The following is a 26,735-nucleotide window of genomic DNA, read 5'->3' as shown; positions in this document are numbered from 1 at the left end:
TATCCCTCCTACACCGATTTTACAGCTTGAAGTACATATCTTTTTCACCTACAACTAGACTTTGAAGCTTTTTGAATACCTCACCACCAAAAAATACTATTCAAAGGCCATGTAAGAGCAAGTTACTTTCTTACTGTCCCTCCTAAAACCGTTTTCCAACTTAAAGGACGTATATGTTTTACACGCAACTATACAACACAGTTTCTTTGATAATACAACACCAAGAAAGACATTTCAAAGTCTAGGTCATAGACAGTTACTTACAACACTTTGTTCTTTTTGGCGTACTATTCTTCTTCACACACAACTATAGTTGAAATCGTCTTCGATCCCGCAATACCAAGAAATACTATTCAAAGACCATAAGAGATACAGTTACATACAAACTTTAACAACTACCCAAAGGTTCCACCTATTGTGTAGTATCATTTTAAAACAAACATATAATAAACATCTTTTTGGATAAATCAACACCAATAAATACTTTGAAATGACCATTTCAGAGCCAGATACTGTCTTAATTTAACTCCTACACAAATTTACCAACTTGAAGTAATTAACTTTTTAACCCACAATTATACTTTAAAGCTGTTTGGATAACACAACACCAAAAAACTATTCAAATACCATTACAGAGGAAGTTACATTCTTAATGTCCCTCCTAAACCAATTTTCCAACTTGAAGTACTTATCTTTTTCACCCAAAAGTATTATTTACCTCTTTCAGTTTAAATTATAACCAATAAATACTTTTCATAGACCATGTCAGAGCAAGTTTCTTTCTTAATGTCCCTCCTGAACCCATTTTTCAACTTGAAGTACTTATCTTTTTCACCCACAACTATACTTTACAGCTTTTTGGTTACCTCACCCAAGAAGCTGTAAAGTATAGTTGTGGGTGAAAAAGATAAGTACTTCAACTTGTAAAATAGGTTTATAATGGAAACTAAGAAAGTGACTTGCTCTGAAATAGTATTTGATATGAATTTCTTGGTGTAGAGGTTAACAAAAGCTGTAAAGTATACTAGTGTGATAAAATGATAAGTAAATCAATATGGAAAGTCGGGGTAGGTGGTATCTTAAGAAATAAAGTTGCTCTGAAGTGGTCCTTGAAAAGTATTTCTTGGTGTTGAGGTATCCAAAAAGCTGTAAAGTATAGTTGTGGGTGAAAAAGATAAGTAGTTCAAGTTGGAAAATTTGTTGAGTATGTTCACTAAAAAAGTAACTTGTTCTTTAATCTCCATCGAAGAGTATTTATGTGTTTGTATATTTATAAAAAAGTATAATGTACTGTCGAGGTTGAAAAATAAAATTAATCCAAGTTGGAAATTGAGTGTAGTATGGACAGTAATATATTTAATTTCTGTTAACAGTTCTTTGAAATGTATTTTTTTTTTTTGATGTAACCAAAAACCTGTTAAGTATAGTTGTGTTTGAAAATCATAACTATTTCCTGTTGTAAAATTAGTGGATGATTGATTTTTATAATTTATCTTTCAATTTATGGTTCAATTTATTTTTTTTCTATAGTTTTATTAATAAAATTATCTCTATTTATCTGTTGTTTGCGAAGAAGATTTTTACTGCCAGTAAGAAAATGTTTGTATTAGGGACATTAAGACAACAACTTGCTCTCAACTGGTCATTGAAAAATATTTCTTGGTGTTGAGGTATCCAAAAAGCTGTAAAGTATAGTTGTGGATGAAAAAGATAAGTACTTCAAGCTGGAAAATGGGTATATGAGGGAAATTAACAAAGTAACTTGCTCTGAAACGGTCTTTGAAAAGTATTTCTTGGTGTTGAGGTATCCAAAAAGCTGTAAAGTATAGGTGTGGAGGAAAGAGATAAGTACTTCAATGTGGAAAATGGGTTTAGGAGGGACATTAAGAATGTAACTTGCTCTGAAATGGTCTTTGAAAAGTATTTCTTGGTGTTGAGGTATCCAAAAAGCTGTAAAGTCTAGTTGTGGGTGAAAAAGATAAGTACTTCAAGTTGGAAAATGGGTTTAGGAGGGACATTAAGAATTCTTGGTGTTGAGGTATCCAAAAAGCTGTAAAGTATAGTTGTCGGTGAAAAAGATAAGTACTTCAAGTTGGAAAATGGGTTTAGGAGGGACATTAAGAAAGGAACTTGCTCTGAAATGGTCTTTGAAAAGTATTTTTTGGTGTTGAGGTATCTAAAACGCTTTAAAGTATAGATGGGGGTAAAAAAGTTAAGTACTTCAACTTGGACATAGGGTTTAGGAGGTACATTAAGAAAGAAAAAAGATCTGAAATGGTTTATGAAAAGACATACTATGTGAGGAGGTATAAAAAAATCTGTCAAGACTAGAAAATGGTGAATAACATAAGTAATTCAAGTTGGAACATGGCGTTCGGAGGGACATTAAGAAATTAACTTGCTCCGAAAGGTTCTTTGAAAAGTATGTCTTGTTGGTTAAGGATCCAAAAAGCTGTATATTATAGTTGTGTCCGAAAAAGATACTTAATCCAAGTTTTATAATGGGTTTGGTAGGTACGTAAAGAATGGAACCTGATCTGAATTAGTCTTTGGAAGGAATTTATTGGTATTGAGCTATCGAAAAAGATTTAATGTTTAGGTGTGGGTTTAAAAGTTATATAAATAATTTTTGAAATTTTTTTTCATAGGACTTTTAGAATTTTACTTGCTCTGATATGGTGTTTGAATAGTTTGTTGGTGTTGAGGTATCCAAAAAGCTGTAAAGTATAGTTGTGGGTGAAAAAGATAAGTACTTCAAGTTGGAAAATGGGTTTAGGAGGGACATTAAAGAGAGTAACTGGCTTTGAAATGGTCTTTGAAAAGTATTTCTTGGTGTTGAGGTATCCAAAAAGCTGTAAAGTATAGTTGTGGGTGAAACAGATGAGAACTTAAAATTGGAAAAAAGGTGTAGTAGGGACATTAAGAAAGGAACTTGCTCAGAAATGTTCTTTGAACAGTATTTCTTGGGGCTGGGTACCCAAAAAGCTGTAAAGGCTAGTTGTGGTTGAAGAAGATAAGTACTTCAAGTTGGGAAATGGGTTTAGAAGGGACATTAAGAAAGTAACTTGTTCTGAAAAGATCTTTGAAAAGTATTTCTTGGTGTTTAGGTATCCAAACAGCTATATTGTAAACTGGCGTTAGAAATAGATACGTCCTTTAAGTTGGAAAATGGGCTTAGGAGGGAAATTAGGAAAGTAAGTTGCTCTTAAATGGTCTTTGAAAAGTATTTTTTGGTGTGGAGGTATTAACAAAGATGTCAAGTATATTTTTAGTTAAAAAAGATATGTACTACAAGCTGGAAAATGGGTTTAGGAGGGACATTACGAAAGTTACTTGCTCTGAAATGGTCTTTGAAAAGTATTTCTTGGTGTTGAGGTATCCAAAAAGCTGTAAAGTATAGTTGTGGATGAAAAAGATAAGTACTTCAAGTTGGAAAATGGGTTTAGGAGGGACACTACGAAAGAAACTTGTTCTTAATATGGTCATTGAATAGTATATTTGGGTGTCGAGTTGTCAAAAAAGCATTATAGTATTGGGTTTGGTGAAATAGATAAGTACGTCAAATTTGACACATGTCTTTTGTAGGGCAATAAGAAAAGTACCATTATATGATTGGTCAATTGTATTTTATTTCTTGTTTTTGAGGCATAAAAAAATATGTAAAGTATGGTTTGTGGTTAAACATAAAATTAATTCAACTTATAACATGGTATTAAATGGGCATTAATAAAGTAACTTGCTCTGAAATGGTCTTTGAAAAGTATTTCTTGGTGTTGAGGTATCCAAAAAGCTGTAAAGTATAGTTTGGGTTAAAAAGATAATTAATTCAAGTTGGAAAATTGGTTTTGTAGGGACATTAAGAAAAAAAAGTTTCTCTGAAATGGTCTTTGAAATATATTTCTTGGTATTGAGGTATCAAAAAAGATGTAAAGTATAGTTTTGGGTGAAAAAGAAAAGTACTTCAACTTGTAAAATGGGTCTAGAAGGGACATTATGAAAGTAACTTGCTCTGAAATGGTCTTTGAAAAGTATTTCTTGGTGTTGAGGTATCCAAAAAGCTGTAAAGTATAGTTGTGGGTGAAAAATATAAGTTATTCAACTTGGAAAATGGGCTTAGTAGTGACATTAATAAAAACAGGTGATATGAAAGGGTCGTTTAAAAGTATTTCTTGGTGTTGAGTTATCCAAAAAGCTGTAAATTATAGTTGTGACTGAAAAAGATATTTACTTCATGCTGGAAAATGTGTCTAGGAGGGTCAATAAGTAATTAAATTGATCTTAAATAGTCTTTGAAAAGTATTTCTTGGTGTTGATGTGACCACAAAGCTATAAAGTATAGATGTGGTTGAAAAAGATTAGTACTTCAAGTTGTAAAATGGATTTAGGAGGGTAATTAAGAATGTAACTTGCTCTTAAATTGTATTTGAATAGTATTTCTTGGTTTTTATTTATCAAAAAAGCTGCAATTTATATTGTTTTATGAAAAAGATAAGGACTTGTAGTTTTAATATTGGTGTAAGAGGGTCAGTAAGAAACTAAAGTGATCTGAAATGTTCATCGAAAATTATGTCTTTGTATTGAGTTATCCAAAAATCTATAAGGTATAGTTGTGTGTTAAAAAAATAAGTTCCTTAAGTTTTAAAATTTGTTTAGTCCTGACAATAAGAAATTAAAGGGATCTGAAATGGTCTTTGAAAAGTATTTCTTTGGGTTGAGGTATCAAAAAAGCTGGATAGTTTAGTTGTGGGGGAAAATTATAAGTACTTAACGTTGAAAAATAGGTTTTGGAGGGATATTAAGAAAGTAACTTGATCTGAAATGGTCATTGAAAAGTATTTCTTGGTGTTGAGGTATATAAAAATCTGTTAAGTATAGTTGTGTGTGAAAAAGAACTGTCTTTCAAGTTTGAAAATTGTTTTAGAAGGGAAAATAAGAAAGTAAATTGCTCTGAAAAGGTCATTGAAAAGTATGTCTAGGTGTGGTGTCATCCAACACGCTGTAAAGTAGAGTTGTGGGTGAAAAAGATAAGTACTTCAAGTTGAAAAATGGGTTTAGGATGGACATTAAGAAAGGAACTTGTTCCCGTCAGGACCTTCTGATAGGGTTTTACCGATTATGTAATCAATTTCTCAGAAATCCAACTGTCCTAGTCGATTACGTCATTCTATGCATATAAATGGATTCCCGTCACGAGCTCCTGATAGGGTTCTACCGATTATGTAATCAATTTTTCGGGAATTCTCTCCCTTCGATTACGCAATCAATATATATCTTCCCCACCTTCCCCTTAGAAACAACAAATTAATTCCCATTTCTTGAATCAATAATTCCCCTTAGAAACAACAAATTAATTCCCCTTTCATGAATCCATAATTCCCCTTAGAAACAACAAATTAATTCCCCTTTCGTGTCAAATCAATCAACCATGACATAATCTGTCACGTGTGATCTGAACTTTGGCCCGGAAATAATTCTGGTTGAACTCCAAAGATATTAATAAACTTCCGGAAACAATTCTCCTTGGAAACAATAAATTAACCACGTGTTCTCGAAGGGGTCATTGACCCGTTCGTGGATCGATAAAATTATGTAAAAAAGTTGTAGGTGGCAGCAGGGGTGAGCAATGGGACTAAAAGATAGCTTTCTACTATGGCAGTAATAGGGAGGCTTTCAATCGACAAAAAGATATGCCGGAAATTTAGAGACAAGACTCTTGGAGCTGGAACCCCTTACCCTGAAAATAAGGAGCAACATTAAAACTTAAAACGAACAGAAATAATAACGTATCTGAGGCGGGTCACCCCCTCGGCAATACCTCGCTCTTTATGCTAAGGTTTTTTTAGTACTTCTAAAAGAGCTATTTATTAAAATTAAACGGCCTTTGTTATTCAGGAGTCATTGTTAAAGAATTGGAACAATATTTGATCTTTAAAGTAAAGAGCGAGGTGTTGGCGAGGGGGCGACTCCCCCCTCATATACGTAATATTTTCTGTTTGTTTTAATTTTTAAAGTTTCTCGTTACTTTCAATTAAAAAAGAATAGTTTTTTTTTATTTAATTGTATATGAAGACTGAAGTTTTCGTCGAAAACGACGTTAAACTTTATTTTAATATTTTGTTTCGCTGCTAACAAAAGGACCGTAGACATAACAATTGACAAGAAAAATATATCTTTGCAAAGAAGAAAGAACGAGGATAATTACAGCCAACGAAACAACGAATGATATTTTGTTGATTTTTCGGTCGAGAAACCCACTCACTTTATCTCAGTGCAAACAAAAGAAAACACTAAATTGAAATCTTGTTTTTTTTCGGTAGCTATGGAATAGGATCTATTCTTTACTTGAGTGCCCTTTAGAGGGGGTGGCCAACCATGATCATAATCCACCCTCCCGATGTGTCGTTCCCACAGGAATAAACCGTGCCAGACTCCTAGTCATAGGACATCACTTCAATGTATTATCGTTTTGTTTTACCATGTCACTTTCTATCAAAGGTGTTGCAATAAAACATCGTAAGAGGCTAATTTGATTAGGAATTAAGAGCTCTAGTGACTTTTTTAAGAATTAAAAGCAATTAGAGTTCAACTAAACCCACTCCCACGCCCTTTCAAGCTACTTTTCCCCTTAAGAAATATGATAAATTTTGCGACAGGTATTTCATTAAAAATAGTCGAAAAGCCTAAAAACTGTGCCCCCGGGAAGACATAGCCCCCACCGCCCTGCAGACAAAAGCTGAAAGTTAAGCATGTTGGTATTGTTACATGTGACTTCTGTTATTGGGATAGGGGGGGGGGGCAGGTTTGATCCAAAAAACTAAAGGTAAAACACTTAGGAAACGTTGACAGGGATATAAGTTAAATTAAACCATGCCATGTAGAAGAAGATTGTCTAAAGGGCGTATCTGCAATGTATTAGGAATGGCCAAGAATATTATTGAGTTAAAACTTTTGGGGAATCTTGAAGAGGACGTTGAACCGAATACTTTAAGTATCCAGGTGGTCAAAGAACGTACATAAATCTTATTGGTTGAATAACTGTTCTTATCGACAGCAAAAGTCCCTGTATCCGGCCTTAGTCCTGGGATCAAACCAATCACCATGTATGCAGGCAATATCAATCCACGGTGCTACCAGAGGACTTCGCTTTAAAGACTAATTTTAATAGGCCTATACAAAAAGAGCTTTTAGGATATACAATAACCATTCAAAATTATTCTTTTTAAATTAGAATAAAAGTTTACTTTAGAATTAGAATAAAAGTTTTTGCTATTCCATGCCTCTACAGCCCCTATGTTTTCCGCTCAGCCTCTATCGACCTTTCGCGCGCATTGTCTGAATATGAAACTAAATTTGACATGGATAAAAATGGGAAAGGTGCTTCCAGCTTAGTGTCTTTCAAAAGCTTCTCTAGGCATGAAGGGTGATGCTGATGAAACTCTGAAGACACATCAAGGCTTTGACAGTGAAGTAGCAAATGAGCCGGCATTAAGAGGTATTAATCTTAATCCTAAGTTATTAATCTATCCATAAAATATTGTAACGTTTTTTATAAAACAAGAAACAGAGTATTCAAGAAACTAATCCTCGGATAGAGCAATGTTTCAAAAAAAACAAAAATTAAAATTACAGGCATAGTGGTAAGAAATGTAAACATTCATGATTTCAGAGCTCTGACCCCCCCCCCTTCTTAGTACTAGCCAATAGGAATAAATGTTTGATTTGTTGCACTAAAATAATTCTCAGTTATAAAATAATACCAATTATACTAAAAATTTCTTATTAAAACAATGTTTCAAATTTAAATATGCAAATTTTCGCTAAGTATGTCCTAGACAACATTGCTGACAGTATAGTTCCATTTTCACGATAAGTAGATAGATGACTATGATTAATCAAGTGGTTCGGTAATCTGGCGGTAATCTGGCGGTAATCAAGCGGTAATCTGAATCAGATTTGCAGAATTCATCGATTTTTGAGGTCTGCCTTTCTAAACTCCCTCGATTGAGCAAGTGAAAAGAGAATGAGAGTTAAGTATCTTAGAGTATGTTTCTAACTAGAAGTTCGTTCTCGAAGAAGTGGATTAAGACTCGATAACTTTTGAGTGTTTATATATTTTTCAAATTAAAATTGAGGAAGAAGCTTACTAATTCCTTGAGGAAGAAGCTTACTAATTCTGGCTCACAAAAATTCAGAAGTAAGTAAAATCGGGTTGCTGCTTTCAATACCCTTTGAAAATGATTACGTTATATAAGTAATATAATAGTATGTGCAAAAAACCTCAAAATTATTTTTTAATGAGGAGAGTTGTAAATTACATTTGGTACTTTCCCATTATGTGGAAACCTATAAAAAGTCAAGTTTGGTTAATGCTAATGAAATAAAAACAAAATAGGATGATAAACAAATAGTTTGTAAACAAATTTGGGCTATATATTTCCATATTAGGGGTGGGGGATAAAACATTGCATATATTAAATACATAATCTAACCTAACCTAGGTACCTTTTTCTCCCCCTAAACCCCTAAAAACAACAGTTAAAATATTGTAAATTCAATGAGAAACCGCGCTCTTCGATCAATTTAGATAATAATTACCCGCTTTACGAGTCTGCATCACTGCATTCATTCGACCGGCTATAGCCGAGGTGTCCACATAATGGGAAAGTACCTGGCTATTCACTAACTCTGAAATCAGCAGGACTAAGTGACTTTAATTTTTGAATAATTTTTGATTGGTGTTCTTTAGTACTCAACAGCTCTGGCTTCCCTTCCTAGGCCACGAACTTTTCACAAAACTGAAAAGATGGTGTACAAGATTATTCAACTGTTAGGGATGAATCTACAGTCCATATAGCCGTTGGGAAACGGGCATCTAGCTTCATACTTCTTATAATGCCCTAATTTTGATTTCATAACAGATTTTCGAAAAACCCAGTCCTAAATTTGATCAAAATCGAAACGTGGTTGGAGCTTGGGTTAAATCCTGGGACATAACTTGCCAAAAGCTAAACTCAAAAGTAAGCAGAGGATTTTAAGACATAATACAGTGTATCTTATAAAGTATTCAAAATCTTGCATCTAGGAAGGGGGTGGGGGTGGGAGCTTGCGCCCTCCTGGACCCTAGATTTGGGCCTTGATCCAACCTTGAAGTTTTATTCATTTGATCTAGATATTTTCCAAGCTAATGATAAGTAACTAAACGCAGCTTGAAACGGAGTAACTAAACGGCCTCTTTTCCTAAAAAGAGTTATATTTATTCAAAACGCCAAAAAAATTTACGGAGTCAAATTTTAGTCTTCCTGGGAAGCTGATCCTATCGACCATGAAGTTAAATTTTGCTTTTTAAAATATTTAACACACATGGGCTATATAAGGCAAATATTTAGCGGTTTTTTTATAATTAACTTTTCCAAGTATTTGCGATGTCATTCATACGAAAATATGGTAATGAAGGCCCTAAACGAATTTAAAAAAAGTCGTAACCTATATGTCGTAGTCGTATCTATATGGTTTTTATTACACTGAAATGCCAATAAAACCGCTCAAACATTTTTCTGAAAATTGTTACACAAACATTTTCTGGCCTGAAAAAACGGTTTAGATAGGTTAAGACTTTGGTAAAATTCATTTAGGGCATAGATTCCAGAAAAATAAAAATTTCACAATAATGATGTCACATTCATATGCATTTAAAGAGAAACTTTCATTGTTTTCACCAGGGATGATTTAACGGTTTTCGGTATCAATGGCTTCCTTTGAAATTATCCACAATGACGATTGAATCCGAACAGCTAAAACAGAAGGCATGAAAAACATATGTGAGGTAATGATGAACAAAAACAAATCACAACAAAATATGCAGCCAGAAGATATGCAACAACGATTACCACAATGAATCATAAATGAAATCACAAAAACTAGTGATAAAAAACGAAGTTCGCGGTAAGAAGACAAGTGACAGCAAGAATAACAATGAATCACAAATGAAAATGAAACACAGTGAAATGCTCGGTTAGAAGACAGGCGTAAAATGTTAGACAATAAGTTCGCATTAATCTGTGGTTAGAAGACAAGTGACAGCGAGAATAATATACATACAAGCCTACCGCGTCCTGAGTACTAGGGACTGAGCGAAGCTCGGCCTCCTGGTACCACTTACTTTACTTTTTACTTTCGGCAGGAACCAGACGATGAACTGTCCTGCCTGGCACCAAAGGATCTTGGAAGGACTTTCGACGACCACTTGGACCTGTCATCTGCAGCTTCTCCGGTGATCTTTAGCCAGTCCTTATCCCATCTCCAAACGCGTCTCCTCAATACTCCCTACGGTCGCAGGTCCTACTTGAATTTTTGCTACAGGTTCTTCTTTTGTCCTCCTGGTTTACGTTTCCAGGAGGGGGCTCGTTATACTACACCTATGTACAATTATTTATCATTTAATAAGTTAAAATGAGCGCCAAAAAGATTCTTTCTTTGGACGTCCTTTAAAATGTTAGCCACAATCGTCCCATCTCTCATGGGGGGGGGGGGAGATATGTAGCCCGCAATTCAAGTTTAGGATTAAATGAATCCGAAACCTCCCCATCATTCAAACCTATTATAAAAAAAAATGCTTCTCTTAGAATATTTAATTTGGTTTTTACCACCATTAGCAATCTTTATTCTTCTAAAACTTGAAATTAAAGTTTTTTTTTAAACAGATCCGAAAGTGGAATGAGTTTCATCAAAGAGTTCGTAGTAACGAACTGTAAGTAAGGAGCGACCCGGCTCAATAGTAACCAAACCTCTAAAAAATGTAATTTTGATACCAGTAGCTATATCGAAAGAGTTCGAGTTTTATGCTGATTTTAAATATATAAGTTTCATCAAGTTTAGTCTTAGTCACCAAAAGTTACGAGCCTGAAAAAATTTGCCTTATTTTCAAAAAAGTTGGAAACACCTCCTAAAAGTGATATAATATTAATGAAAATCACACCATCATATTCAGCGTATCAGAAAACCCTACTATAGAGCTTTCAAGCTCCTATCAGCAAAAATGTGGAATTTCGTATTTTGTACCAGAAGAAAGATCACGGATGCGTGTTGATTTGTTTCTTTGTTTGTTTTTCCCAGGGGTGATCGTATTAATCCACTTGTCCTAGAATATTGCAAGAGGGCTTATTCGAATGGAAATTAAAAGTTCTAGTACCCTTTTTAAGTGACCAAAAAATTAGGGGGCAACTAGGCCCCCTCCAATGGTCATTTTTTTCCAAAAGCCACCCGATAAAAACTTTAAGGTACTCTCGCATTATATGGGCCTTTAAAAGAAAACCAGTCAAGAAAAACCGTTTTTGACGGGTTAACCGCTATAGAGTAATACAATGATTGCGTGGTTTTTATTGTGTATAGCCTACGATATTTAAACTGCTGTTTTTTGGGGTTTAGGGGGGGGGGGTGTACATAGGTTAGGCTACGTATTTAATATATGCTTTGCTTTAACTCCCCCCCCCCCCTAATGTGCAAATAGATAGCCCAAATTTGTTTCTATACTATTATATATTCATCCTATTTTATTTCATTAGCATTAACCAAACTTAACTTTTTAGAAAGGCCCATATAATGCAAGAGTAGGCTACCAATTTTGAGATAACCATTTTATTCAGTAAAGTCGAAAATCTAATAAATATGTCTTTGAGGATGACTTAATCACCCACAGTCCCTGGGGGAAGGACTGCAAGTTATGAACTCTGCCCATTGTTTACATATACGTACTATTGGTTATTGGGAAGTATACATATGTTTTCAGGAGGGATTTTTACTGGTGGGGATGGTCGGAGGAGGGGGCTACGTGGGAGGATATTTCCGTGAAGGATTTTTCATGGGAGAAGGGACATTTCTATGAGGGGGTGGTGGATTTCCCAGCACTATTGAAAAAACGATCAGAAATTAAATAAAAAAAAGTTTTTTCAACTGAAAGTAAGGAGCAACATTAAAACTTACAACTAAAAGATATTATTACGCATATGAGGGGGTTCTACCCCTAGTCAATACCTCTCTCTTTACGCTAAAGTTTTTTTTAGTACTTTCAAAGAAGCAATCTATTCTAATTAAACGGCCTTTGTGATTCAGAGGTCATTCTTAAAGAATTTGAACAAAATTCGAACTTTAGCGTAAAGAGCGAGTTATTGACTAGGGGGAGAACCCCCCCCCCCCTCATATACGTAATAACTTCTTTTAGTTTTAACTTTTAATGTTGCTCCTTTCATTTTTTTCAACTTTCAGTTGAAAAAAATTGTTTTTTTTATTTAATCAAATCTAAGAGGTTTCTTCTCATATTTTTATTCGCGTTGCTTATAATAAAATGCTGCAATACGCGGAATAAAATGCAGGCACATACGCGGAAATTAATTGCAGGAGGGGAGAAGCTTTTTTAGATTTTTAAGAAGACCTAAAAATAAGAGAATTATAGAAAAATGCTATTATGTTAGAAACACACAAGAAATTATAATAAAATCAAAATACATGGGGCACGTCAGGGCCGTATCCATGGGGGGTATCCGGTTTGAACCACCACCACCATCCCCCCCCCCCCGCAAAAAAAATGTTGTTCTGACTCTTAAAAAAATAACAAAAATGGATATAAACAAATTTTGTATGCGTTTTTTGTGCTTTTTTTGTAACCCCCCCCCCAAGATTTTTTTTGGGTAAAAGCCCCTCCGAAAAAAATCCAAGGCTACGGCCTTGGGGCACGTCCATGAAAAATGACAGCCTTCAGAACTGTATCCTACCGCTCCCACGCAAAACAATTCTGATTTTACTCACGATTGCCTGTAGTTCTTATATAATTTGCTGCATTTCGTTTCTATTATATTCTCCCTTCCCCCTGAAAGTTTATATCTTTACGATTGTAACATGGAAGGTTTTTCCCCCTAGAGGGTTTTGGTCTAGCGTATAAGTGTCTGATAGTACGAACAAAAATTATAGAGTGAAGCTGATTCAGATTGTTGGTTTTATGTAGCATGAATTATTTTACCTAAAAAAAACGTTGACGTATTTTTTTTAACATAGTCTGGTACGTACCCCTACCGCTTACGCCTGCTTCTTTGTGTTCTAATTAAATTCTGCCAAACATTTAATTTCAACTTTGTGTCTAAGATATGAAGCTATATGATGAGTCCCTCATTCCTGCTGAGTAAATGGCATGAAATAGATTTTAAAATTTGAGTCGTTTAGAGAGATTTGTCTTTTTTTCCTTAACATATAAATTTTCTTCCAAAATTTTTTTAAAATATTTTATTTAACATAAATTTTTAAATAGAACTTCGATGGAAAATTAGCTTTTCCTTAAAAGAAAAAAAAAAGAAAGAAAGTCAAAATAAACTAAGAAATAGAGCCAAAAAGTAAATTTTCTTTACATTTACCCCTAAAGGATATTTATATTAGTTATGTACAGTTGTTCTATCATTTTATACTTATTGGTGTCCATTTCTTGCTTTCTTTTCTATAATTGCAGTTTGCTATTTTTTAATTCTAGTAATTTTAAAATATCTAAACTACTTCAAAATTAACATGTACGTAATACAGATTTGCCTTAGCATATATTTTAGATATTTATGAATCAAAACAGTATTTTAGCAATATTTGCAGTGACTACTACTAGTACTGACTACTCACTGCAGCACCATGCCGCCTGGGGCCAACACAGCTGCGTATGCTCCTCCTCCATCCCAATATATCCAGAGTTTCATTCTTTACACCCTCCCAAGAATTTCCAATTTCCTTTAAATCATTTCGTATGACCTTCTTCTATCCCATTTAGGGACTATCTGCTATTAGCTTGGCCTTAGAAAGATGGTCGAAAATAACAATCTTTTTCCGCATAACTGTCAGCCGCAAAACCTATTCTAGCCATCCCGACCTTTTTCCCATTTTAGCCCTAGAAAGCGAGATGAGACCACATTTTTGTACAGCTTACTGTTTGAAATACGGTCTGTCAGATGGTTACTCAAAATAATCCATACACAATTCCTCCGGAAAGACCTAGAAAATCCTCCTTCGTCTTCCGAAGTGCCTACATATCAGAACTATGCTTGACAACTGTCATCACTATAGCATCCAAATCTCTAATGCTGGTTCTTTGACTTATTTTCCTATTTTCACAAACTTTTTTCTACTGTGAATAAATAGCCCTGGGGCTGAACCATTCTGCCTTTAACATATTCACATCATCCACCATCTTTGACAGTAATACTACCCAGGCGACTAATGCTTGTGTGCGGCGTATTCACCTATAAATTCCCCCCGAACTACTATCCGCCTGTGTATCCATAAGATTCCTACCCAGAAAATCCTCCTCCCGGGAAAATTCCTACCGAGGATATACTCCTCCCGTGAAAATTTTCCGAGAAAAATCCCCTTCTATCAATTACTCGCTGAAAAATTAGCCCCACATGTAGAATTGAGAAGCCAAAGGGAAATTTAGACAGATCAAAAAAATTCGATATTCTGGAATGTTCTACCTATATTCATAAAATATATAGAACACGTATATGGTGTAGAACCAAACAGTTCATGAAACTGTAAGTAGGGAGTGTCTCCGACCAATAGTAACCAAAGCCCTAAAAAAAGAAATTTTGATAATTTTAATGCGTCTAGAGAACTGTTTTTCTTTTATACTGATTCTAAATATATAAAGTTCATTAAGCTTATTGTTACACATCTAAAATTACGAGCCTGAGAAAATTTGCCAGATTTGTGAAAAATGGAGCAAACACCTCTAAAAAGGCAAACAATCTTAACGAAAATCACACCTTTATATTCAGCATATTAGAGAACCACACTGTGGAGGTTTCTAGCCCCTATCCACAAGAATGTGAAGTTTTGCATTATTTTTCAAAAAAATCACGGTTCTGTGTTTCTTGTTTATATCTTTGTAGGGTGGTCGTATTGAACTGATGGTTCTAAATGATCTTGAGAGGGCCTGTTCAAAAAATAAATAAGAGTTCTAGAGTTCTTTAAAGTAATCATAAAGAATTCGCCGCAGGCAAGTGGCATTTTTGCCATTTTACGGCACCAAAATACGATTTTGTCCCATGAAGGACCGATTTGCTATCCATTAGAAATTGAAAAAACCAAAGACTATATATTGAGCTTGTCTTTATGTCACAGTCTGTAAAAGTAAAGGTGCTTTAGACGGGAAAACCTTCAGATGAGCGCCTAGTGGACGATACCCAATACTTTTTTGTAAACAGGGCTTGATGACATTTTGAAAAACTTTCTTCAACTAAACTATTCCTTTCTTATTTTGGAATAAAGAGCTCTGACAACTTTAAAATCGGTTGGTTGCAAGTTAAGTTTATTTTGAAATAAAGAGCTCTGACAACTTTAAAATCGGTTGGTTGTAAGTTAAGATTATTTTGAAATAAAGAGCTGTTTGGGAACAAAGAACTCTCATAACTTAAAATCGGTAAGCTCTTTTGGAATAAAGAGCTCTGACAACTTTAAAATCGGTTGGTTGTAAGCTAAGACTTTTTTGAAATAAAGAGCTCTTTTGGAATAAAGAGCTCTGACAACATTAAAATCCGTTAGTTATGTTGTAATAAAGAAGTCTTTTGCAATAAAGAGTTATGGCAACTTTAAAATTGGTTCGTTGTAAGTTAAGATTGTTTTGAAATAAAGAGCTCTGACAACTTTAAAATCGGTTGGTTAATTTGGAGTAAAGGGTTCTTTTGGAATAGAGAGCTGTGACAACTTAAAAGCGGTTGGTTGTTTTGGTACAAAGAGCTTTGACAATTTCAAAACCGGTTGTTTATTTTGGAATAAAGAGCCCCTTTGGAATAAAGAGCACTGACAACTTTAAAATCGGTTAGTTATTTTGGATTAAAGAGCTCTTTTGGAATAAAGAGTTCTGACAACTTTAAAATCGGTTGGTTATTTGGAATAAAAAGCTCTTTTGGAATAAATAGCTCTGACAACTTTAAAATCGGCTGGTTGTAAGTTAAGATTATTTTGAAATAAAGTGCTCTTTTGGAATTAAGAGCTCCGACAACTTTAAAATCGGTTGGTTATTTTGGAATAAAGAGCTCTTTTGGAATAAAGAGCTCTGACAACTTTAAAATCGGCTGGTTTTAAGTTAAGGTTATTTTGAAATAAAAAGCTCTTTTGGAATAAAGAGCTCTGACAACTTTAAAATTGGTTTGTTGTAAGTAAAGGCTATTTTGCAAAAAATAGTTCTGTTGGAATAAACAGTTTTGACAGCTTTAAAATTGCTTGGTTGTAAGTTAAGGCTATTTTGAAAAACAGAGCTCTGTCGGAATAAACACTTTTGTAAGCTTTAAAATAGCTTGGTTGTAAGTTAAGGTTATTTTGAAAAACAGAGCTATTTAGGAATAAAGAGTTCTGACAGCTTTAAAATTGTTTGGTTGTAAGTAAAGGTTATAGGGGAAAACAAAGCTCTGTTTGAATAAAGATTTTTGACAACTTTAAAATTTGCTTGTTGAAATTTACGTCTTTTTTTAAAAACAGATCTCTTTCGGACTAAACAGTTTTGTAAGCTTTAAAATTGCTGGTTTACAAGTTAAGGCTATTTTGAAAAACAGAGCTCTTTCGGAATAAAGACCTCTGACAACTTTAAAATCGGTTGGTTATTTTGGAATAAAAAGCTCTTTTGGAATAAAGAGCTCTGACAACTTTAAAATCGGCTGGTTTTAAGTTAAGTTTATTTTGAAATAAAGAGCTCTTTCGGAATAAAGAGCTCTGACAACTTTAAAATTGGTTGGTTGTAAGTTAAGGTTATTTTGAAATAAAGAGCTCTTTCGGAATAAAGAATTCTGACAACTTTGAAATCGGTTGGTTATTTTGGAATAAAAAGCTCTTTTGGAATAAAGATTTCTGACAACTTTAAAATCGGTTGGTTGTAAGTTAAGGTTATTTTGAAATAAAGAGCTCTTTCGGAATAAAGAGCTCTGACAACTTTAAAATCGGTTGGTTGTAAGTTAAGTTTATTTTGAAATAAAGAGCTCTTTCGAAATAAAGAGCTCTAACAACTTTAAAATCGGTTGGTTATTTTTTAATAAAAAGCTCTTTTGGAATAAAGATCTCAGACAACTTTACAATCGGCTGGTTGTAAGTTAAGGTTATTTTGAAATAAATATCTCTGTAGGAATAAAGATCTCTGACAACTTTAAAATCTGTTGGTTGTAAGTTAAGGCTATTTTGAAATAAAGAGCTCTTTCGGAATAAACAGCTCTGACAACTTTAAAATCGCTTGGTTGTAAGTTAAGGTTATTTTGAAATAAAGAGCTCTTTCGGAATAAAGAGCTCTGACAACTTTAAAATCGGTTGGTTGTAAGTTAAGATTATTTTGAAATAAAGTGCTCTTTTGGAATTAAGAGCTCTGACAACTTTAAAATCAGTTGGTCATTTTGGAATAAAGAGTTCTTTTGAAATAAAGAGCTCTGTCAACTTTAAAATCGGTTAGTTATGTTGGATTAAAGAGCTCTTTTGGAATAAAGAGTTCTGACAACTTAAAAATCTGTTGGTTGTAAGTTAAGGTTATTTTGAAATACAGAGCTCTTTTGGAATAAAGATCTTTGACAACTTTAAAATCGGTTGGTTGCAAGTTAAGGCTATTTTGAAAAAAAGAGCTCTTTCGGAATAAACAGCTCTGTCAACTTTAAAATCGGTGTGTTCTTTTGTATTCAAGAGATAATTTGGAATAAAGAGCTTTGACAACTTAAACATCGGCTTGTTGTAAGTTAAGGCTATTTTGAAAAAAAGAGCTCTTTTGGAATAAACAGCTTTGAAAGCTTTAAAATTTCTTGGTTGTATGTTAAGTCTATTTTGAAAAACAGAGCTCTTTCGAAATAAAGAGCTCTGTCAGCTTTAAAATCGGTTGGTTGTAAGTTAAGGTTATTTTGAAATAAAGAGCTCTTTCGGAATAAAGAGATTTGACAACTTTAAAATAGGTTGGTTGTAAGTTAAGGTTATTTTGAAATAAAGATCTATTTCGGAATAAAGAGATCTGACATCTTTCAAATTGGTTGTTTGTCAGTTAAGGTTATTTTGAAATAAAGAGCTCTTTCGGAATAAAGATCTCTGACAACTTTAAAATCGGTTGGTTGCAAGTTAAGGTTATTTTGAAATAAAGAGCTCTTTTGGAATAAAGAGCTCTGACAACTTTAAAATAGGTTGGTTGTAAGTTAAGGTTATTTTGATATAAAGAGCTCTTTCGGAATAAAGAGCTCTGTCAACTTCAAAATCGGTTGGTTATTTTGGAATAAAAAGCTCTTTTGGAATAAAGAGCTCTGAAAACTTTAAAATAGGCTGGGTTTAAGTTAAGGTTATTTTGAAATAAAGAGCTCTTTTGGAATAAAGAGCTCTGAAAACTTTAAAATTGGTTGGTTGTAAGTTACGTTTATTTTTATATAAAGAGCTCTTTCGGAATAAAGAGTTCTGTCAATTTCGATATCGGTTGGTTCTTTTTTATTAAAGAGATCTATTGGAATAAAGAGTTCTGACAACTTAAAAATCGGCTGGTTTTAAGTAAAGGATATTTTGAAATAAAGAGCTCTTTCGGAATAAAGAGCTCTGACAAATTTAAAATCGGTAGGTTGTAAGTTAAGTTTATTTTGAAATAAAGAGCTCTTTCGAAATAAAGAGCTCTATCAATTACAAAATCGGTTTGTTATTTTGGATTAAAGAACTCTTTTTGACTAAAGAGTTCTGACACCTTAAAAATCGGCTGGTTTTAATTTATGGTTATTATGAAATAAATAGCTCTTTCGGACTAAAGAGCTCTGACAACTTTAAAATAGGTTGGTTGTAAGTTAAGGTTATTTTGAAATAAAGATCTCTTTCGGAATAAAGAGCTCTGTCATCTTTGAAATCGGTTTGTTATTTTGGATTAAAGAGATCTTTTGGAATAAAGAGTTCTTACAACTTAAAAATCTGCTGGGTTTAAGTTAAGGTTATTTTGAAATAAAGAGCTCTTTCGGAATAAAGAGCTCTGACAACTTTAAAATCGGTTTGTTGTAAGTTAGGTTTATTTTGAAATAAAGAGCTCTTTCGGAATAAAGAGCTCTGACAATTTCAAAATCGGTTGGTTATTTTGGAATAAAAAGCTCTTTTGGAATAAAGAGCTCTGACAACTTTAAAATCGTATGGTTTTAAGTTGGTCGGTTGGTAATCGGTTGGTTGTAAGTATAGGTTATTTTGATATAAAGAGCTCTTTCGGAATAAAGACCTCTGACAACTTTAAAATTGGTTGGTTGTAAGTTAAGGTTATTTTGATATAAAGAGCTCTTTCGGAATAAAGACCTCTGAAAACTTTAAAATCGGTTGGTTATTTTGGAATAAAAAGCTCTGTTGGAATAAAGAGCTCTGAAAACTTCAAAATCGGATGTATGTAAGTTAAGGTTATTTTGAAATAAAGAGCTCTTTCGGAATAAAGAGCTCTGACATCTTTAAAATCGGTTGGTTGTAAGTTACGGTTATTTTGAAATAAAGAGCTCTTTCGGAATAAATAATTCTGTCAATTTCGAAATCGGTTGGTTATTTTGGATTAAAGAGCTCTTTTGGAATATAGAGTTCTGACAACTTAAAAATCGGTTGGTTTTAAGTTAAGGATATTTTGAAATAAAGAGCTCTTTCGGAATAAAGAACTCTGACAACTTTAAAATAGGTAGGTTGTAAGTTAAGTTTATTTTGAAATAAATAGCTCTTTCGGAATAAAGAGCTCTGACAACTTTAAAATCGGTTGGTTATTTTGTAATAAAAAGCTCTTTTGGAATAAAGAGCTCTGACAACTTTAAAATCGGCTGGTTTTAAGTTAAGGTTATTTTGAAATAAAGAGCTCTTACGGAATAAAGAGCTCTGACAACTTTAAAATTGGTTGGTTGTAAGTTAAGGTTATTTTGAAATAAAGAGCTCTTTCGGAATTAAGAACTCTGACAACTTTAAAATCGGTTGGTTATTTTGGAATAAACAGCTCTTTTGGAATAAAGATTTCTGACAACTTTAAAATCGGTTGGTTGTAAGTTAAGGTTATTTTGAAATAAAGAGCTCTTTCGGAATAAAGAGCTCTGACAACTTTAAAATTGGTTGGTTGTAAGTAAGGTTTATTTTGTAATAAAGAGCTCTTTCGGAATAAAGAGCTCTGACAATTTCAAAATCGGTTGGTTATTTTGGACTAAAAAGATCTTTTGGAATAAAGAGCTCTGACAACTTTAAAATCGGCTGGTTTTAAGTTGGTCGGTTGGTAATCGGTTGGTTGTAAGTAGAGGTTATTTTGAAATAAAGAGCTCTTTCGGAATAAAGATCTCTGACAACTTTAAAATCGGTTGGTTGTAAGTTAAGGTTATTTTGAAATAAAGAGCTCTTTCGGAATAAAGAGCTCTGAAAACTTTAAAATCGGTTGGTTGTAAGTTAAGGTTATTTTGAAATAAAGAGCTCTTTCGGAATAAAGAACTCTGACAACTTTAATATCGGTTGGATATTTTTGAATAAAAATATCTTTTGGAATAAAGATTTCTGACAACTTTAAAATCGGTTGGTTGTAAGTTATGGTTATTTTGAAATAAAGAGCTCTTTCGGAATAAAGAGCTCTGACAACTATAAAATCGGTTGGTTGTAAGTTAATTTTATTTTGCAATAAAGAGCTCTTTAGAAATAAAGAGCTCTAACAATTTCAAAATCGTTTGGTTATTTTGTAATAAAAAACTCTTTTGGAATAAAGAGCTCTGACAACTTTCAAATCGGCCGGTTTTAAGTAAAGGTTATTTTGAAATAAAGAGCTCTTTAGGAATAAAGAGCTCTGACAACTTTAAAATCGGTTGGTTGTTTTGGAATAAAGAGATCTTTTGGAATACAGAACTCTGACAAATTTAAAATCAGTTGGTTGTAAGTTAAGATTATTTTGAAATAAAGTGGTCTTTTGGAATTAAGAGCTCTGACAACTTTAAAATCGGTTGGTTATTTTAGAATAAAGAGTTCTTTTGAAATAAAGAGCTCTGACAACTTTAAAATCGCTTGGTTATTTTGGAATAAAGAGCTCTGACAATTTTAAAATCGGTTGGTTGTAAGTTAAAATTATATTTTGAAATTATGTTAAAAATATTTTTTACTCTAATTGTCGCGTTAGCCTAGGATAGCCCACAGGGGGGGGGGGGTTCTGGCTTCCCGAGGAGGGCGTAAAAATTAGGCCTAACCTTGGGCATCCTTGGGGAGGTCGGAGGGGGGGGGGGGCAAAGCTTATAAAAAGAAGAGTCAGAGGGCCTTCTCTCGGAAAAAATTTAAAACATAAGTAGAATGGCCTTATTGACTACAAACAGGGCTCCTTATATGGGCATAGAATACTGACAGGGCTCCTAATAAGGGCATAGCCTCCCTAGGGAGAAAGATTGCGTAATGGGGTCAATGACCTCTTTTTTCCAAGGTCGATTTATTTGATGTTTCTATGTGTAATAACTCCGGGGCGAAGGTTGCACATGCACATTGAATTCTAACGGGAACAATGTTATTGATCTAGGACTCGAGGGGGAAGTGAATTTCCGAGAAATTGATTGCGTAATCGATCGTGAATGTCATGGTGTCCAGAATTTGCTGAGAGCGTGCACTTACAACAACAACAACATCAACCTTGGAACACCTGTGCTGTCGACCTCAATTCACCTATCGTGAATCAATAATTCCCCTTAGAAACAACAAATTAATTTCCCCTTTCTTGACAGATCAATCAATCAATGACATCATCTGTCAGACTTAAAAAAATTTCGCCTAGAAACATTTCTCCAGGAATAGATCCATATCATTAATGTCTTTGCCTCGGGAACAACTCTTTTGGTCGAACTCCAAAGGATATTAATAACCAAAGGCCATGGAAACAATTAGGCAAGAAACATCTTAGCGATGAATTGTTTTAGCGCGCGAAAAGGTTTCCTATTAATTTGAAATGCGTTAGCGCAGAGATGCCAATAACAAAGGAACACGCTGAATTTGCGTTTAGGGATTATTTGGGCGAAACCGTTTTAGACAGGTTAGGGAACTATTTCGGCGAAACAGATAGAGACATTTTAAAAGAAGATTTTGAAGAGATTTTAGAAGAGAATTTAATGGTGAAACTGTGTGGTCGTTATAATACACAAGTGTCATTTGAACAGTGTTGTGAGGTCCTCTAACCCAACCCCAAAGGGTTCCAATCCTCCTACCCCAACCCCGAAGGAACCCCCCGGTCCTCAAAGGCCCCCCAAGCTCCCAAAGGCCCTCCACCGGTCCCCAAATGTCCCCCAGGCCCCCAACTGCCCCCCCGGACCCTCAAAGGCCCCCCAAGCTCCCAAAGGGCCACCGACGCCCCAAAGGACCACCCAGACCCCCAAATGCCATCCCCGGGCCCCCCAAAGGCCCATAGAGCTCCCCAAGGACCAACGGGGTCCCAAAGGCCCTCCACCGATCCCCAACTGTCCCCCAGGCACCCAAAGGCCCTCCCGGCGCCCCAAAGGCCCTCCCAGACCCCCAAATGCCATCCCCGGACCCCCAAAGCCCATCCCCCGGTCCCCAAAGCCCATCCCCCGGTCCCCAAAGGTCCCCCCGAGCTCCCAAAGGCCCTCCCGGCGCCCCAAAGGCCCACCCAGCCCCCCCAATGCCAGCCCCCGCCCCCCACAGCCCCAACCCCCGGCCCCCAAGGGCCCCCCGAGCTCCCAAAGGACCACCGACCCTCAAGGGACCCACAGACCCTCAAAGGCTCTTCCCGTGCACCCGTCTTTCGGTGATGTGTGTTGTCTGAAACCTATGAGTTGGGATGTGTAGTTTGCTACTTCAGGCTTTTCTGAGCTAAGGTTTCCTAGTATTTCCTAGGTGAATGTTGTCTGAAACCAATAGTTTGGGATGAGTAGTTTGCTATTTCAGGCTTTTATGAGCTAGGTTTCTTAGCCTTTCGTTGGTGTGTGTTGAGTGAAATTGATGATTTGTGATATGTAGTTTGCTATTTTTGACTTTTCTGAGGTTGATTTCTTAGTCTTTCATAGGTGTGTGGTGTCTGAAACCTATGATTTGGGGTGGGTGGATTGCTACTTTTGACTTTTCTGAGCTGGATTTCTTAGTCTTTCATAGGTGTGTGTTCTCTGAAAAATATTATTTGGAGTGTTTTGGGTGATACTTTTGACTTTTCTGAGCTGGATTTCTTAGCCATTCGTAGGTGTTTGTTGTCTGAAAATTATGATTTGGGAGGTGTAGTTTGCTTTTTGGACTTTTATGAGCTAGGATTCTTAGCCTATCATATGTGTGTCCTTTCAGAAAATTATGATTTGGGAGGTGTAGTTTGCTTTTTGGACTTTTCAGAGCTAGGATTCTTAGTCACTCATAGGTGTTTGTTGTCTGAAACTTCGAGTTTGGGATGAGTAGTTGGCTATTTCAGACTTTTCTGAGCTAAGGTTTCTTAGTATTTCGTAGGTGAATGCTGTCTGAAACTTATGATTTGGGATATGTAAATTACTATTTCGGGCTTTTCTGAGTTGGATTTCTTAGTCTTTCATAGGTGTGTAGTGTCTGAAACCTATGATTTGGGATGTGTAGTTTGCTATTTTCGACTTTTCTGAGCTAGGTTTCTTAGCCTTTCATAGGTATTTGTTGTCAGAACATTATGATTTGGGATGTGTAGTTTGCTATTTCAGTCTTTTCTGATCTAAGGTTTTATAGTATTTAGTATGCGTATTTGGTCTTAAAAATATTTATTTTGTTTATTATATTTATATTTACTTATTGTCTGAAAATTATTTCTTATTATTTAGTAGGTGTGTGTTTTCTGAAAACTATGATTTGGGATGTGTGTGATGCTATTTCAGGCTATTCTGAGTGGGATTTCTTAGTCTTTCATAGGTGTGTAGTGTCTGAAACCTATGATTTGGGGTGGTTGGATTGCTACTTTTGACCTTTCTGAGCTGGTTTTCTTAGCCTTTCATAGGTGTTTGTTGTCTGAAACCTATAGTTTGGGATGACTAGTTTGCTATTTTTGACTTTTCTGAGCTAGGTTTCTTAGCCGTTCATAGGTGAGTGTTGTCTGAAACCTATGATTTGGGATATGTAATTTGCTATTTCTGACTTTTCATAACCGGATTTCTTAGTCTTTCGTAGGTGTGTGATGTCTGAAACCTATGATTTGAGGGTGTGTGGGTTGATATTTTTTGACTTTTCTGAGCAGGATTTCATAGCCATTCGTAGGTGTGTGTTGACTGAAACCTATGATTTGGGACGGTTAATTTGCTATTTTTGACTTTTCTAAGCTAGATTTCTTAGCCTTTCATAGGTGTGTCCTTTCAGAAAATTATGATTTGGAAAGCACACAAAAACTTACAAATGCACACGAAAACTTACATGCACACAAAAACTTAAATGCACACAAAAACTTACACACACACACACACAAAAAACTTACACACACAAACACACCACAACTCACACACACACGCCAAAACTTACACACACACAAAAAATAACAAACACACACAAACACACACACACACAAAAACTAACACATTAACAAAAAACACTCACACACACACGCACAAAAACTTACACACACACACACTCACAAAACTTACACAAACACACACGAAAACTTACACAAACACGCCAAAACTTACACACACAAAAACTTACACATGCACACTAAAACTTACACACTAAAAATTACACACACACTCCAAAACTTACACACACACACACACACACACACAAACTAACACACACACACACAAACACTAACACAAGCACACGAAAACTTACATGCACACAAAAACTAACACGCAAACAAAAAATTACACACACACACACACACAAAACTTACACACACACACACACACTATAAAACTCACAAACACACGCAAACAATAACAAACACACACAAACTTACAAACACAAACATACAAATACAATAATAATTAAACTTTAACACAAAAAATAACTCACACACACTCTCTAAAAAACTAACACACACACAAACAATAAAACACACACACACACAAAAACAAAAACTAACACATGAAAAAAAAAACTCACACACACACTAAAACTAACACACACACCTACACAAAACTAACACACACACACACGAAAACTTACACACACACACTCCAAAAATAACACACACAAAAACTTACACACACACACACACAAACTTACACACACACACACAAAAAACTTACACACAAAAAAAATAAAAAACACACACATACAAACAAAAACACAAAAACTTACACAAAAACACACAAAAATTATATCCACACTCATAAGATTAGACACACAAAAACTTACACACACACAAAAACTTACACACACGCACAAAAACTTAAACACACACACAAAATCTTACACACAAACACATTAAAACTTACACACACACACCAAAACTTACACACACACACACAAAAACTTACACACACACACACACACACACACACAAAAACTTACACAAGCACACGAAAACAGACAAGCACACACAAACTAATACACAAACACACGAAAAAAAACACACACACGACAAAACAAAAACACACAAGAGCAAATAAAAACAAAAACATACACACACACAAAGACAAAAAATTACACCCACACGCAAAAATTTATACACACACACAAAAAAACTTACACACACAAAAACTTCACACACACACACACACACACAAAAACTTACACCCACACGCAAAAACTTACACACACACAAAACTTACACACACACACACAAACACAAAAACTTACACACACACACACACACTAAAACTTACGCACACACACTAAAACTAACACACACACACACGCAAAAACTAACACACACACAAAAACTTACACACACACACACACACACACACACACAAAAACTTACACATATGCACACGAAAACTTACACACACACGCCAAACTTACACACACACAAAACACACACACACACACACACACACACACAAAAACTTACACATGCACACGAAAACCTACATGCACACAAAAACTTATACACACACACACGAAAACTTACACACACACTTCAAAACTTACACACACAAAATCTTAGACACACAAAAACTTACACACACACACACACAAAAACTAACACACACACGCAAAAACTTACACACACACACACAAAAAATAACACACACACACACACAAAAAACTAACACCCACACGCAAAATCTTACACACACACAAAAACTTACACACACACACACAAACACAAAAAAACAAACACACACACACACGAAAACTTACGCACACACACTCACAATAACAAAAAAACACACTCCAAAAATTACACACACACAAAAACTTACACACACACACACACACACACACACACACAAACCTACAAATGCACACGAAAACTTACAAGCACATAAAAACTTACATGCACACAAAAACTTACACACACGCGCAAAAACTTACACGCACACACAAAAACTTACACACACACACGAAAACTGACAAACACACACACACAAAAACTTACACACACACGTAAAAACATACACACACACACACACACACACACACACACACACACACACACACACACACACACACACACACACACACAAACAAACACACACACACACACACACACACACACACACACACACACACACACACACACAATACCAAAACACCACACCAAAAACCCACAACACACAAACACACCCAGACAGACAGACACACACACACACACACACACACATGAATTTCTATCGTGAAATGCAAGAGTTGGAATATTT

At 35.0% G+C, this 26,735-nt stretch overlaps 1 protein-coding gene across 2 annotated transcripts in view; it reads left to right on the top strand.

The window, feature by feature from the left end:
* Window positions 1–7,408: 7,408 nt before the first annotated feature.
* LOC148949978 (uncharacterized) overlaps window positions 7,409–26,735 on the top strand; it is a 73,099-nt gene continuing 53,772 nt past the window's right edge. For both annotated transcript variants that reach the window (XM_089091379.1, XM_089091378.1), the window contains exon 1: window positions 7,409–7,492. In XM_089091379.1, coding sequence (XP_088947505.1) covers window positions 7,414–7,492 — 79 coding nt within the window. In that variant the 5' untranslated portion in view covers window positions 7,409–7,413. The remainder of the gene's footprint in view (window positions 7,493–26,735) is intronic.

Source organism: Artemia sp. Qi Xiang Cuo, chromosome 7, assembly GCF_049724085.1.
Source record: "Artemia sp. Qi Xiang Cuo chromosome 7, ASM4972408v1, whole genome shotgun sequence".
Classification (NCBI taxonomy): Eukaryota; Metazoa; Arthropoda; class Branchiopoda; order Anostraca; family Artemiidae; genus Artemia; species Artemia sp. Qi Xiang Cuo.
The sequence above is the reverse complement of the archived record's forward strand: the minus strand, read 5'-3'. Positions and strand labels throughout refer to the sequence as shown.